General features: G+C 36.7%; 1 protein-coding gene across 1 annotated transcript; it reads left to right on the forward strand.

Annotated features, from left to right (window-relative positions):
- The first annotated feature begins 1,115 nt into the window (after positions 1–1,115).
- On the forward strand, positions 1,116–15,918 carry FUNDC1 (FUN14 domain containing 1). Its single transcript, XM_081043403.1, has 5 exons — positions 1,116–1,318; positions 2,074–2,230; positions 5,753–5,828; positions 10,261–10,389; positions 12,738–15,918. The coding sequence occupies exons 1-5, from the start codon at positions 1,291–1,293 to the stop codon at positions 12,813–12,815; spliced, it is 468 nt and encodes a 155-aa protein (XP_080899529.1). The 5' UTR covers positions 1,116–1,290; the 3' UTR covers positions 12,816–15,918.
- Positions 15,919–16,151: the final 233 nt, after the last annotated feature.

Raw genomic sequence — 16,151 nt, forward strand, 5'->3', positions numbered from 1 at the left:
TAATTATGTAAGTCAATATTTTAAGTAATGCAACCTGTACAAGAATTTGTCTTTCCATTAAAACAAATACTGAGAGGGATGTTTTAATTGTACAGCAAATGCAGGTGCAATGCAAGTTCAAAGTAAGTTTGGGGCTGGTTTTTGTGAACCTGAGTTAGCTGCTTGGTGATCAACATGATTTTTCATTCTACAGAAGCCTATCGGGCTTCAAAGTGAAGAACTTGACCTTCTTCCCTGTCAGGTTTAAATAAGAAAATGATGTTTAAAAATTACGTCCTCTTTGCGGCCAGATGGCTCAGTTGGTTAGATCGTGAGCTCTGAACAACACGGTTGCTGGTTCTTGATTCCCACATGGGCCAGTGAGCTGTACCTTCCACAACTAGATTGAAGACAATGAGCTGCCACTGAGCTTCCGGAGGGGTGGCCGGATTGGCTCAGTTGGTTACAGCGCAAGCTCTCAACAACAAGGTTGCTGGTTCAATTCCCTCCACCGGATGATAGGGCTGTGCCCCCTGCAACTAAAGATTGAAAATGGCAACTGGACTTGGAGCTGAGCTGTACCCTCAACTAGATTGGAGGACAATGACTTGGAGCTGATGGGCCCTGGAGAAACACACTGTTCCCCAATATTCCCCAATAAAATTTTTAAAAATTATGTCAGAGGACTAACTCGAGTCAGGTCTGTTCCTAGGGCTTTCTTTACTCCCCTCAGGTTACTGGGCAGGAAACGTGTGGAGACAAGCGGATAAAAAAATTTCAATTCCCAGCAGCAGAGCGTTAGAAAAAATTCCACCCATTAGTGAGCCCTTGCCTCCTTAGAACAGTGTGGTTTGAAACAGGGTTTCTCTTATTTCTTTTTAAAAAGCCTTTTTTTCCTCAAGGGTTTGAATTCTGGTACAGTGTTCAAAATGCCAAGCTGGTTTTCGCTTCCTACCATGTAATGAAGCCCTCCTCTCCAGCCCTGAGACTGTTTAAAATAAAATAACAATTTAGGTCGTGGAAATTCTAGGGGGGGTGGAGTGGGAAACTAGGGTTGCCGACGACAACGAACTACAGCTCCCACAAGCCCTTGTGGGACTGCTATCCGACCAAGGTCCCACCAGTCTTGCGCTTGCGCAGAAGACCCTGCGCTAAGAGGAGAGGGCGGGGACAGGATAACGCGCTCGGAGGAGAAAGAGAAGGAGGAAAAAAGAGACCATAGACTTCCATCTGGGCCTAGAGCGGCTCTTAAAGTAGTGGGGAGAGGAGGGCGGGCGGGGACTACGTTCAATACAGGCCGCCGGCGGTATCATGGCGACCCGGAACCCCCCTCCCCAAGGTGAGCGGCCGGGCCCGAAGTAGTATCTGAGACGCGGCTCACAGCTCTCGACCTTGTTCCAGGGACGCCTCTTCCTCCCCCTGCTCCAGGGTTCCTGGGGCTGTTTTTCTGCGACAGCCCCTTTGAGCACCCCTCTGATCTATACTCCCCTTCCGTCTCGGCGGAACGCAGGCGAAAAGCGATCCCCACCCCCAGCACAGCCCACCTCGGGCCTTACCTTCACCTCTGGCCCCTCATTTCCATCTTCAGACGCGTTTTTCAGTCTTAACTCTGAAGTAATTTCTTCTTGACAGACCCCCTAATCGGTTCTGTCAGGAGAACCCCTTCTTTCTCCCACCGATGAAAATGGACCCAGTTCTAGCCCTGGCCCTGAGATTTGCGGGTTACCCTTTATGTTGTGAAACTGATCTGACGCTATTGAAATTTGGAGGTTAACCCCTTACTGCTGTGTAACTTTGGCCTGATCCTACTGAGATTTGGGGGAGGGGGACGACCCCTCACTGCTCTGTAACTCTGACCTAGCCCTGGTTCAGGCCTCCAGGCCTGACCTGGGCCTTTGCAAAGGAGATGCTAGGCCCTTTTACTCTTGAGGCCCTAGTCTCAGGGATTGGATGTAACAAACTCTTAATGTTTCCATCTAGCTCTTTTTAACTGTAGTCAAAAAGTAACAGTGCCTTGTAACAGATAAAAATTGTGTAGGACGTTTCTGATTTTGGTTGACTCTAAATGCATTTTACCCATTTTGTATTTTGAAGAATATGAAAGTGATGATGAATCTTATGAAGTGTTGGATTTAACTGAGTATGCAAGAAGACACCACTGGTGGAATCGAGTGTTTGGCCACAGTTCTGGACCTATGGTAGAAAAATACTCAGTAGCCACCCAGATTGTAATGGGTGGAGTGACTGGCTGGTGAGAATAACATCTTTTTCATTGCATTTCACTGGGAGCCTGACTGCTGCCCTTTTGTACATGGGACAGTTACCGAGCTTACTTACTAGTGGTTTTACACTGTTAATCCCAGAAGAGCTCTAATTTGAGACTTTTCTCTGTGATATGATTAGTGTAATCTACACTCAGAGACTCAGTGTTGGGTTTTGGTGATCTCCCTCCCCAGTGCCCACAATTGTTCCACTGTTTCCTCCTCACCCTTCCTTTGATTCTTTATATATTTTTCCCTTTCTCAAATTTAGCTAATGTAGTGGATCTGATTCAGTGATAGTAAAGAGAAAGAAATAGATGAGTTAATTATGTATTTTACTTATTCAGTGCTAACAACTGGAAAAACCTGTGATACTCCCACAGTAGAACTGGTCTCCAGGATTGTCAGCTCTATAGAGAGCAGTGAAAATTCTCAGTAAAAATTATTGATTATGATACAGATGATTGTGTTGATTTTTGTGGGCCAGTTTGGATTGTAATACTTGAAGAAGAGTTGTAGAACATTGAGCCTTTGTTGGAATTAAAGGACGGATTGCTTATTCTAATAATATGGAATACATTAAGCAGTTAATAAGTATTAACCTAACCAGTTAACATTTCAGATCATGTGATTACATAATTGCTACTATAGATCTAATTCTGTTGTTCTTAGAATAAAAGATTAGCTAAGTAATGGGTCAGAAACAAGTTTGACCGTTTATTTTGAAAATGTTCATGACCATAGAGAATTTTTGAAGTTAGTGTGGGTGCTTAACATGTGCACAATCATTTTTTTTCTTAGATTCTAAGTTAAATCATCTTACGTTAATTTAAATATTTACATATTTAAACTTGATAAGTATAAAATTAATTCGTTAAATTTGTATTTTACGTGCACCTTGGAACAATGGTACACTCCTCTGTGCCTTTTTGTAAATGCCATTTGATGGTAGAAACACTCATTGTGAAAGTTCTGTGATGAAGAGGTACAGTATTTATTCATGATGTGTACTTATTAATGCTGCTTATGAAGAAAGCCTGTAATTAAAAGAAATGCCTGGTGGTTATTCAGACGATTCTCCACAGGCTAGTTGTACCTTGATCCCCATAATTCAGGGTCTGTTCCTCTATTTAAATAAGCTTATAATTTGGTTCCGTGGGTGATTGGTTAAAGTGTCAGGGCCTAAAGCCCTATCCTAAAAGAGATTAAAAAGTAATTGAGCAATAGAATTAAATCATTGTATGTTTTCTCCTTGTAGCTCAAACTCAGTGAGAAACTCCATAATTGGCAGAAGTTTGCTTGGAAAGCCTACGGATAGAGTAGGGAAGTTGGTTCATTTTAGTGGCTTATGCCATCAAGCAAAGGACAGACATGCTTGTGGAGCACGCTGCCTGGGATGTTGTTGAGACTTGACTGCTGCTGGCTTCCTCCACTCCTTTTCCGAGCCTTTGTTGTGGACTTCCTACGTAAGGGACAGTCTTTATAGTAACACGTTTGGATAATAGCCAGGTGTCAGCCCAGGAACTGTGTAATAGGACTAATACTACACAGGTGATTTGCTGCAATGACTAGATTCAGTGTAGTAAATTTTTGTAATTTTCTTAGGATATAAAACAGATGTGCTACTGTGGCATACGTGAAGGAGGAATGGTTAATAGACATTAACTTAACTAGTTAACAATTCAGACCAATTCAGGACATGAGTGGGAGGCTGAGGAGATTATATTTAGCTGTAGATAACTATAGTTTTTTTTATCATAATAAGAAATTAAAACTAATGTCAGGGTGGGTGGTTGCTAGGAGAAATGGAGGTGTGAAGATTAATTAGAGGGTCTAGAAGATTAGTTGTTGTGGTCTGGGAACAAGGTAATGATGCCTTTGAGAGTGGAAAGAAGACAAGAGTCAAATAATGGTTTGAAGATAGAGTATATAGAATTGGCAATCAGTTGGACCCTGAAGGCAATGAAGAAGCAAATTCTGAGATGAATACGAGGTGGCCAGTGTAGAGAATGGTGCTGTCACTTACAAATTGGGACCTTAGCAACAGTTGGTTTGGTTGGAAAGATGATGTTTGCTTTGGGACATTTTGAATACAGGCATATCTTGGAGATATTGGGGTTTCCATTCCAGACCACAGTAATGTGAGTGGTAATCTTTCTGCTGGTGAAGGGTCTTGCCTTCAATCTGTGTAAAAAAAAGGCAACATCTGTGAAGCACAATAAAATGAAGCGCAATAAAGCGAGGTAGGCCTGTATGTAGTTCTGGGTACTAGAGGAGCTCATCCTGTAATGAGAAATGTAAATTTTCCATTTATGAAAGCCTATTAGTTTCCTAGGGCTCTTGTAGTAACAAAGTACCACAACTAGGTGGCTTTAAACAAGAGAAATTTATTCTCTCTCAGGTGTGGGGGCTAGAAGTCTGAAAAGTATTGGCAGGGTTGGTTCCTTCTTGGAGGCTCAGATAGAGAATCTGTTCCATGCTTCTCACCTAGTTTCTGGTGGTTGCCAGGAAGCCCTGGCGTTCCTTGGTTTGTAGACTTAGTCCAGTGTCTGCCCCGTCATTACATGGCCATCTTCCCTGTGTGTTTCTGTGACATGATGGATTGAGTCATATTGGATTTAGGGTCATCCTACTCCAGTATGGCCTCATCTTAACAAATTACATCTGCAGTAACCTTCCAAATAACTGAGGTTCTGGGAAGGAAATGGATTCTGGGTGGACACTAACCCAGTACAGAAGACTAGAGTTAGCAATCTGAGATTCTTTTGCACGCTGTGGATCTGGAATACTGATGGGAATATGAGATCACCGAAGGAAGGAATCACACAGGCAGTATGGGATGACATTCTTACAGGATAGATGAGACAAAACAAGTTTAATATAGAGAAAGATATAGATTATAGATATAGATACAGATATAGGTAAGGAAACCACGGGAAAGGTGGACTGAAGTGTAGTCATGAAGGTGGAACTCCAGATGGACCTTAAAGAGTAGAAAACCTTTAGATAATGCAGAGCCAGTTAGAAACCCCAAGAAACAGGGAGATTAATAGCTTAAGCAACGGTGATGCCCTGTTTGGAAACTAATTGGGTTGGAGCAGAAGGTTTGGGTAGCGTGGGGGTTGGCCAGGTGTGTAGAATATCTTGACTGTATTGAAAAAAACAAAACAAATCCCCTTTATTGTGGGGAATTTCAACTTTACAAATGTAAAAGGAAGAATATAATGAACCGCTGAATACTCAACATTCAGTTTCAGTAGCCAACCTTTTTTTCCTATAAATTCCCCTCCTTTTATTTCCATTGCTGAAGCACACCTCAGACAATTTAATTGTGCACTTTTGAGTGGCTTATATAACTGAAGGGAAACATTGAGGGTTTCTGAGCAGGTAAAGAATATGAACAGAAGAAATGGGAAGACATTAAGATTTTATTAGGAAAGCAATGAAAAGTAGAAGAGGGAGAGAGTTTAGTACATCATTGATCTCATCTTTTGTTATTTCTTTCATTAAAGGTGTGCAGGATTTTTGTTCCAGAAAGTTGGAAAACTTGCGGCAACTGCAGTAGGTGGTGGCTTTCTTCTCCTTCAGGTATGTCAAAGCTTTAATTCCTTGCCTCTGCTTACATATATAGCACTTGGGAACTGAGAAAGTCAAGTTTATCCATTTCACTCCTGTCCATTTTAATAAAAGATGGAATTTTTGTTTTAGGCACCAGTTTATGAAAAAACTAAAGTGAGATTTCAAAGCTGGCACCTGTCATGAAAGACAACAATTAAAATACTTTAACTTTTTAAAGCATAGTATTGATCCCATTTATTAAAAAGACAATTATTAAAATTCGAGGTGCCTCATTTCTTTGTTATTACTTATCCAGGTTTCCCTTTAAGCATCTGCCTAGCAAAATAAACATTTCAGCAATACTATAAACCTATTCATCCTGACCATTTTAAACATACATTTAAAATTCATACAGTATATAAAATTCAAAAGGTCTCTTTCTTTCCCGTTTCCTAGCCATCAGTTTTACTTCCCAGAGGAAATTGCTGTTAGCAATTTCTAACATGTTTTTTAGAACCAGGGAACTATAATAATATAGAAAGTGGAAAATTGGGTTTAAAAAAATCATCCATAATCCAATTTCTGAGGCAGGTGGATTTGAAATTTTAGCTTTGTTCATGTTCGTCTTAGGTTTAAAAATGCTTTGCTATTAGAGGATGTTTATCAGAATATTATCTATTATTCATGTCTGTTTGGCATTTTCCCAAAAATATTGTTTGCTGAAAATCAAATATAGTAAATCCTGAAATTGAAAATCTCTGGGAATGAATGTTAGCAGCAATTTTACCTGTCAGTCATACCAGATTTTAAATATAATTGATGGTTGTAGCAACCAAAATCTGACTTCATCTCTTGCCATTGACCATGTAATAACCTGAAGTACAAAGAGACTGGACTTGTATGTGTTAAATATATATTTTGAGTTGTTTTCTAAGTAACTTTTAAAAGTACATATTTTTTCTCTCTTTTGGTGGCATTATTAGGAGTTATTGCTTATTGTGGTAAGAGGTAAAAAGGAATATGGTTAGTATCTAAATATAGTTCTCTGAGTGAATATGCCAGCATTTGTATAGAAGAAAATTTTATTTAAGCTGATTTTGACTTGGGTTTATATAGAATCAAGAATTAAGGTATTTATAGAATTATCGAGAATTAAGGTATTTAATTCTACAGCTATTTGAAAACTCAGTTGTCATTTCTGTTTAGTGGAAAGGGGTACTGGACTGAAGCAGAGTTTCCTAAAATGTTCATAAAGTAGAACTATACACTGCAATCTACTGCATGGCAGTTTTTTAGAAGTCCATTTCAGTCCACTCGGTATGCACCATTCAAATCCACATGACCACTTTCTACTTCTCTGGGCTTAGTCTACATACTTTGAGTTTACTAAGCAGAAGAATGTGGGACTTGTCTGCATTAAACCATTTTTCCCCCACAAATATGACTTACATTGAAAATTCAGTAGAAGGAAACAAAGAGGAAATAAAAGGGACAAATGGCTTTTAGTCTAATTCCCTCATATTTTTTAGGCTCACTTCCATATTTTTGTTACCTGTACTTATATTTAAAGATAAATACTAGTTTACTTAGAACTTAAAACTTTTCTAATAACTCAATATTAGGTGTCTTCCAGTAGGTATTTATCACACTGCCATCTTAAAATAGACAGTGGTATATAAATCTTTTAAACTTATTTTTTTGGAGTTGTATATTCCCATAATTCAGAGTCAAACACATGTACAAGGCTTGTTACGGATTAGAATAATACTCTGCCTTCCTCACTAACCCCCCATTTTTCCCTCCTCTTGAGGCAACCACTTTGAACTCTTAGCTGACTCTTAAGATATTTATATTTTTTCGTAAACAAGTTACTTGAACATTTCTTGATATTTCAGTTTGAGGTATTAACTATTGGTTTACCAGTATGGAATATGAGAATTTAGCTGTCATTTATTGAACTTCTCTGTGCCCCCGACCCCCCATCTCACATACTACCGTGTTTCCCCCAAAATAAGACCTAGCCGGACAATCAGCTCTAATGCATCTTTCGGAGCAAAAATTAATATAAGACCCGGTTTTATTTTACTACAATATAAGACCAGGTATAATATAATATAGTATAACATATAATACTGTGTATAATATGATTTAATATAATACCGGGTCTTACATTAATTTTTGCTCCAAAAGACGCATTAGAGCTGATTGTCCAGCTAGATCTCATTTTTGGGGAAACAGGATAGTGTGCTTCTCCTCTCCCCCCACATCATCTGAGTGTCATTACTTGAATCTGTAAATATATGTCTTGACTCATGTTTGGGAAGGTTTTGGCCATTATTTCTTTTAAATATTTGTTCACTCCTTTCTCTCCTCTCCTTCCGAACATGATTCTGATTACATGCATGTTAGCATTTTGATAATGTCCCAAGGCTTTGTTCATTTATTTTTTCAACCTTTTTTTTCAAATTGTGTAATTTCTAATGATGTAGGTTCTAGTTCACTGACTCTTCTGTCATCTACCTTTTGCTATTAAGCCAATCCAGTAAATTTATTTCAGATATTGTGTTTTTCAATTCTAGAATTTCCATTTGGTTCTTTTTATATTTTCTGAATCTCTGGTGAGATTTCTTACCTTTTCATTGATTATAAGTGTAGTTTCCTTTACCTCACTGAGCATAGTTATAATAGCTGCTTTAAAGTTCTGATAGTTCCAATGTCTTGGTCATCTCAGGGTTGGCATCTGTTGATTTTCTTTGGAAACTAGGCTGCATTTTTCTGTTTAATCAAATAACTTTGGATTTTATCCTGGGCACTGGGACTGTTTATGTTGTGGAGACTCTGGATTCTGTTCTATTTCTCTGAAATGTGTAGGTGTTTTGGTTTTAGCAGGCAGTTAACTTGGTTAGACTCAAATTGCAAACTATTTCACCTGTGGTGGGTAGCAGCTCAAATTTCAGTTTGTTGCTTTTAGCCTTAGCCAGAATGCTTGGTTCTGCCCCATGAATGTGTGGTTCAGGACTTGGGTAGAGTTTACACAATGGAATTTAGGACTCCCCTTCTCTAGAGCTCTCCCTTCTGGCAGCTGTTATTGTCCTGGGCTCTGTCCTCTGGTTCTTTCAGGCCAGAAAGATGGCATATTTTCTGTTGAAGTGTTAGCCATCCTGCAACTGCATCCTGCCCTCAGGAGAAAGCCAGAAAAATGGGCAACTCATCTTTTATTGGTCACCCTTTCTATAAGTTTGAACTCTCTTTCAAAATCTGCTTGCTTTTATGAATTCTGGAGCCCTTGTATTTTATCCAGGGTTTATAGTTGCTGCCAGGAAAAGCTTTCACTTGCCATCTGATTTAATCACCACCATTTTGCTGAGGCTGGAGTTTGAAGTGATAGCAGGTGAATAAATACAGGAAGAAATGCAGCTAAATAAATTCTTTTATGTAGTCATTCACAGTGAAAATTGAAGCTAAGATTCCCAACTTATTTATATAAAATTGGATGTTTTTATTATTTGAAGTATTTTATGTGTGGTTCATAGTCAAAGCGATGCATTAAAAGGTTAAAAAGAAAGCCTAAGCTTGATAGAAGTGATTTATAATGGTATACAAAGCTTAATTGTTTATTACTCATGTGATTCTTTATATTTTGATTTTATTATTTGGAGGGACCAGCTTACTGTACTGGTTTACATATACGCTGTTGTACCTGTTCAGATTTTGTAGTGTGTCAGTAGCATCATATGGGAGTTTTTCTTATGGTTAATAGGCATTTAGCTATAGTTTTATTAAAAGAATTTATGGCATGAAACTTGTGTAGAGCATATTTCTTTTATAGTCTACTTTCAAAATCAATTACCAGAAAGTATTCTTAATTTAAGTAGAATCAGATTTAGTGAAGATCTTTTATCAGGCTACTTTAGATTTCTTTAGTGACCTAATAACTGATTGGTTTCTGATGCCTTGTAATTAAACATCTATTTAATTAAAAGTTACGTTTTTATTAGCTGTATAATTTTGATAATGTCTTCTTTTTAGCTAGTTCCCAAATTCCAAAAGTTATGATAGAATTTTAATATAGTTATAATTTTTGAAATTTCCCCCCACTTTTCTTAACATAGTGTTTATCACATCTAAGTAATTATTTATGCTTAATGTCTGTTTTTCCCTAATGACCCGAAGTTTTCTGAGGGTGGGGACTTATGTCTCCCTTGTTCTTGGCTATAGTTTGGAGGCCTAGAACAGTGCTTGGCACAGATTAGGCACTCAGTATCTGTTAAGTGAATTGTGAATAAATTGTGATTTCTTCTAAGCTTCATAGATTTTTTTTGAAATCTGACTGTATATAGATAGATAGATAGATAGATAGATAGATAGATAGATATAGATATAGATATAGATATTCCTGGGTAATAGATTCATTAGCAACCTAGTTCGTTTAGAATTAACCATTTTTATTACATTTTTGTAGATTGCTAGTCACAGTGGCTATGTGCAGATCGACTGGAAGAAAGTTGAAAAAGGTGTAAACAAAGCAAAAAGACAGATTAAGAAACGAGCAAATAAGGCAGCACCTGAAATCAACAACATAATTGAAGAAGTAAGACAATGTACATTTTGCCTTCTTTTTTTGGATGTGTCTGGCTTAGCAGAAAATGTGACTAGGGATTTTCTTTTTTTTTTTTTTATTAAATTTATTGGGGTGAAAATTGTTAGTAAATTTACATAGACTTCAGGTGTACAATTCTGTATTACATCATCTATAAATCCCATTGTGTGTTCACCACCCAGAGTCAGTTCTCCTTCTTCCATCACCATATATTTGATCCCCTTTACCCTCATCACCCACCCCCCACCCCCTTACCCTCTGGTAACCACTAAATTATTGTCTGTGTCTATGAGTTTTTGTTTCTCATTTGTTTGTCTTGTTCTTTTTGGTTTATATACCACATATCAGTGAAATCATAGGGTTCTCTGCTTTGTCTGTCTGACTTATTTCGGGATTTTCTTTTTTAAAAAAATTGGTGTTTTGGTCATGTTTATAATATTAAGTAAAATTTGGGATCAAGCTGCCATTTAAATCAAGTGTTTTTTTTAGTAGTTAATACAGTTTTCTCTGCCTATCTCCCATCTACTTGGATCTGCATGTAAAAGCTGATAACATTCTTTCAGAGTATTTCCTTTGCTTTTACAAATATGTATGTGTGTAGATAAGCTGTGGTAATACTAAAGCTACCTATTTTTTTCTTGAGGTAAAATAGTTTTAAAATGTGTATATTTTATTAATATATTAGTTTTACTAATGTTTTTATGTATAGTTGGTCTATTTTCTTCTTCTACTCTGTTTAGAATTGAATTCTCCCTTGTCTTTGTTTTCGTTCTGTACTTTTACTTCTCCCAACTTTTTATTTTGAAAAATTTCAAACCAGTTGAAAAGTTGAAAGACAAATACAGTGAATACCCAAATACCCTCATCTGTTCACCAAATTGTTCACATTTTGCAGTATTTGCTTTATCTGTGTGTGAGATTTACACGTTTTTTTTTCCTGAACTGTTTAAGACATTTACTCTGAAGTACTTCAGCACATATCTACCAACAGTACGGATATTCTTCTATACAACTACTATTACCCTTATTAATTCTCAAATATTTAACATGGTACAATAATATTTCCTAATATACAGTCCACATTAAAATTTTTTCACAAAATATCTTTTATACCTTTTTTCATAATCAAGAATTATATATTGCATTTGGTTGTCATGTTTCTGAAATCTCCTTTAATCTTGAACATTTGCCTCATCTGGGTTTGTGTGTGTGTGTGTGTGTGTGTTTTCTGTCTTTCACAACACTGACATTTTGTGTGTGTGTGTTTTCTTTTTAAATTTTTTAAATAGACTTTATTTTTCACAGTAGTTTTAGATTCACAACAAAATTGAGCAGAAAATATAGAGGGTTCCCATGTCCTCCCTGCCCCCACACATGCGCAACCCCTCCATTGTGGACATCCCCCACTGCAGTGGTGCAACACTGACATTTTTGAAGCATCTAGGCAGAATATCCCATTGTTTGTCTGATTGCTTCATGATTTTATTTGGATTAAACATTTTGTCAATGTGGTATATTTTTGATTCTGTACATTTTTTTCTTATTGGCTAAGTAGATTGTCAATATTTTATGCATGCTGTGGGAATTTATTAAATAATCTGTTAATAACTTGCTGAATGCATCATTTATGTATGCCCTACTATAAGTAGATTTCTTTTTACCCATGAGATTATTGCTTGGCTGTGGCTTGGGTGCTAGAACAGTGCTTGGCACAGAATAGGCAATCAGTATCTGTTAAATATACCTGTTATCTCAGTAGCTGAGAAGCTTACTGGGCCTGGCTAGGGGCTGTAGCCTCCTTCAGTTTGTAATAGACAGCCTTGGCATCATGTGTGGTGGTTGGCACATGCTGTAGTAGGTGTACAAGCATTTTTGCTAAGTATTTATTGAATTGAGGAAAACATCTGAAAACGTTATTAGCTCCAGATTCAATAATTAAGAGTATTTTTTAAAATGTTGCTTTGTTTTTCTTATTGTGGTAAAATATGCATAACAAAAATTAACATTTTAACTATTTTTAAACGCGCAATTCACTGGCATTAAGTATATCCACACTTTTGTGCAACCATTACCACTATCCATTTCCAGAACTTTTTCATCATCTCAAACAGAAACTCTAACCATTAAGCAATAACTCCCACAGTTAACCCCTCTCCTCAACCCTTGGTAACCTCTTCTAATTTCTGTCTCAATGGATTTGATTGTTCATGTAAGTGGAATCATACAACACTTGTCCTTTTTTTTGTCTGTCTTAGCTCACTTAGCGTAATGTTTTTGAGGTTCACCCAGTTTGTAGCATAATTAAGAGTATTTTTGTTTAAACTTACTTTATGTTTCAGGCAACAGAATTTGTCAAACAGAACATTGTGATATCCAGTGGATTTGTGGGAGGCTTTTTGCTAGGCCTTGCATCTTAAGGATATGAATATTCTACCACAATGGAGTCACCTGGAAGAGAAGTGGTGGCGACAAGATGGGCTGTCAACATTACACACCGCTAGACTCTCCAGGGTGATGAGAAACAACTAGCTGGACAATATCAAACTCACAACTTAGCGTTTTGCCACCTGCAGTTTGGCAAACTAGTATCTGCTATAAAACAACCTATATGGTACGTGTACAGTAGTATTCCTGAGCAGAACATGGCTTTCATTTATTTAAATCAGATGTTCTTTATTGTGCTTTATAGTATAGTGCTGATAATTCAGCTTCAACATTAGGGCTGACTTGTTTTGAAAGATATGTTTGCAATAAACTGAAGAGCTGTAATGCCCTTTTGTGGAAGGATTTAGAAATAGCAGAATTATTAATGATATTAAGCAGATTTAATATCAATTTTTAGGTTGTTTTTCCCTGCAATTCTTACTTTGCTTATATAATGACTGTAGTAAACAGTTTCAAGGAAGGCTCTTCTAAGGAAATGTTACATGTTTAAAGCTCTTTTTTCTTTTTGGTGTCTGTAGTTGTAAAAGTATATCTTCTTGTATGTAAGCTTCTAATGTTTTTATTAATGTATTTATCGTGGCAGCCTGAGCAGAACTATTTTGAGGGTACATATAGGTGGGTCATTGATTCATTTTATTAACTTTGAGTGAACCTCCTTTCCCATTTCTAAAAGTCATAATTATTATTTTGGCCTCTTCTTCACAAAGAGATAAAAATCACTTTAAAATACTTAGTAGTGTAGTATGAATTTACTGTCTAAAGAACAGTGATTTTTCTATATAATCATGAAATTATAGCTTAAAGAGAATTGTCTCCTTGATCGAGTCTGAGAGTAAGAGCTAAGGCTTTCAAATTTTTGGTAGCATTATGCTGGTTGAACACTAGGCCATTTGACTTGATTCTCAGGGCTGACATCACACTCCCTTTGTGGCTCTTTTGCCCAGAAAAGCTTTCTGTACTGTTTGTTTTGTCTGTAGAGTTCTAGGTTGGAATTGGAAAAAACATTAGAACAGCAAGTGCTGGAGTCTTCAGATTGGAAAGACTTTGCAGATATTTAGACTATCTCCTTTTGATAGGAAGTGCCCATAGTGTATTTTGTGCATTGTAAAAATAAGGCATTTGATACTTTCAAGATTGGTTACAATCTGTGTGCTTTCATTATTGTAAGACCCCGTAAAATTGAATGTGGGATTGGTCTTCATTTTCTTCTCTTTACTCTCATTAGTGCCGCAGATACAATGCTAAATAAAACTCAAACTTTCTTAATATGAAGTGATTTTGCTTATAAATATTTGTGTGTTTTTTCTTTGAGCTTTTCTCTGTTTCTGCCTTACCAAGCTATTCATTACTGTGGAATTAAAAGGGAAAAATATTCTACGTTAGGTAGAACCTTGGCTGCGCTTCTCTGCTCCCTATCTGTGTGATGCTTTCATCTGGTATAGTAGGATGGGCTACTATGGGGAGCTCTAGTAGCTGGTTCAATTTGTTCATTTTGGAAATATTTATAGTGTCTGTTATATGTATGATACACTGGGAAAGTGGGGGGAGGGTTTCACAAAAATGTCCTGAAATAGAGACTAAAATATTTCTCTATGAAAAGTTGTATAATAATATAGGAGAACCTGGCATATGATTTGGTAGCAAATGAGTTGTAGGGATAACTACTTTCAGAGTCCAAACATGAATGAAAACTGAAAAAGATAGCACTTCATTTTTCTTTTTTTCTTTTTAAAGCTTTTTATTTATTTTAAGTGTGTTTTTCCAGGACCCATCAGCTCCAAAGTCAAGTAGTTGTTTCAATCTAGTTGTGGAGGGTGCAGCTCACAGTGGCCCATGAGGGGATCGAGCCTGCAACCTTGGTGTTATTAGCACCATGTTCTAACCAACTGAGCTGACCAGCCACCTTCATTTTTACCTATATATTTCCAAGTACATGTTGATTTGTTTGAAAATACTTGTATAAAATGCAAAATATTACCAGTTCTTCCGATACTGTCTCCTTTCTATTAGTGCCCCTTGTTCTGCCTCATGTCTGCGCCATTTTCCCACTAGCTGGTACACTACTTAAAGCAGTTGTATGTATTAATCACTAACTATGACACACACTATGTAATACTTTGCTCGTGGTAGGTATTCAGTTAATATGGATGAGTGAAGGAGAATGTGAAAAGTATATTATTGTGCTAAAGTTGGTGTCAACCTATAGGAAACCTTCTCTGTATAGCAGTCTTGTGAATCAGGCTTCATCAGAAAGGACTTGGTGGGGCTTGGTTGGAATGAAAAGCTTATAGCCTACCTTTGTCTAAAATGAGGATTTTTGTGTTTGAGGGCATGAAGGCTGTTTGCAAGATTTATTGAAACTTGAGTATATGGGATATAGGTATTTTGTGGTGTAGGCTTGGGAAGGTATATAAAGACATTTTGACTCATTTTTAATTTTTGTTCTTATATCCCACTCCAACGACCCTGTCACAAGAAAAGATGATTTATAATAAGGAATATGAATGAAATATGTTCATTACAGAAAAACACATCAGCATAAAGAATATACAGAATGTTTATAATATGTCATATTTAGATAATTATTGTCCATATTTTGGTACATAGCCTTTGGAGTCTTTTCCACCTGTATATGAACACATACCATGTATATTTTGTATAAAAACTGAGTCATAGTTTATGTACTATTTTATAAGTAGTTATTTTCAGTTACATTTTAGGAATATGGTTTTATAATAGTAGGTATATTTTTGATGAAAGAACATAAGTGCCCACCCTCATCCCCTTTTATGAGTCACCCATTAATAATAGTTCTTTTTCTAGACTATATTTTAATAGTTATATTACTTTTATTGTTCAAGTTTGGAGAGTATATATTGAATGTCCACTATGAAAGGTAAGGAATTTTGTGCGCATCCACCATGCCCCCTCCTTTTTTATTGCTAATATATTTGTAGTTTTTTTTAGTAGATGCCTTTATTACTTTAAATAGTATACTCTTTCTGTCTTTATTTACCAACTTTAGATAATATCTGCTAACTCCCTATAATTAAAGATGAAAAAAATAAGCATACCTTTTCCCTGCTATCCTCTGGCCTTCTGATTTTTATTAAATTACCGTTACTTTTAATGGTACATTCAAATGATAGAATTCTGTGCAATTATTAAGCGGAATGTAGAACTATATAAATCGATCTAATAAGGTCCACATGATAGTGATAACATCAGGTTACAAACAGTGTGATCCCACTATTTTGAAAAACTACAGGTGAGTATAAGTATATACATGGATATTCTAGAAGCTGTCT

This window comes from Rhinolophus hipposideros (genome assembly GCF_964194185.1).
Source record: "Rhinolophus hipposideros genome assembly, chromosome: X".
Classification (NCBI taxonomy): domain Eukaryota; kingdom Metazoa; phylum Chordata; class Mammalia; order Chiroptera; family Rhinolophidae; genus Rhinolophus; species Rhinolophus hipposideros.

Excerpts from the sequence above, each read along its gene's own strand:
- FUNDC1 (XM_081043403.1), top strand. The coding sequence starts at position 1,291 with ATGGCGACCCGGAACCCCCCTCCCCAAG. Across the intron at positions 2,231-5,752 it reads ATGGGTGGAGTGACTGGCTG|GTGTGCAGGATTTTTGTTCC; the intron begins GTGAGAATAACA and ends CTTTCATTAAAG. Across the intron at positions 5,829-10,260 it reads GTGGCTTTCTTCTCCTTCAG|ATTGCTAGTCACAGTGGCTA; the intron begins GTATGTCAAAGC and ends ACATTTTTGTAG.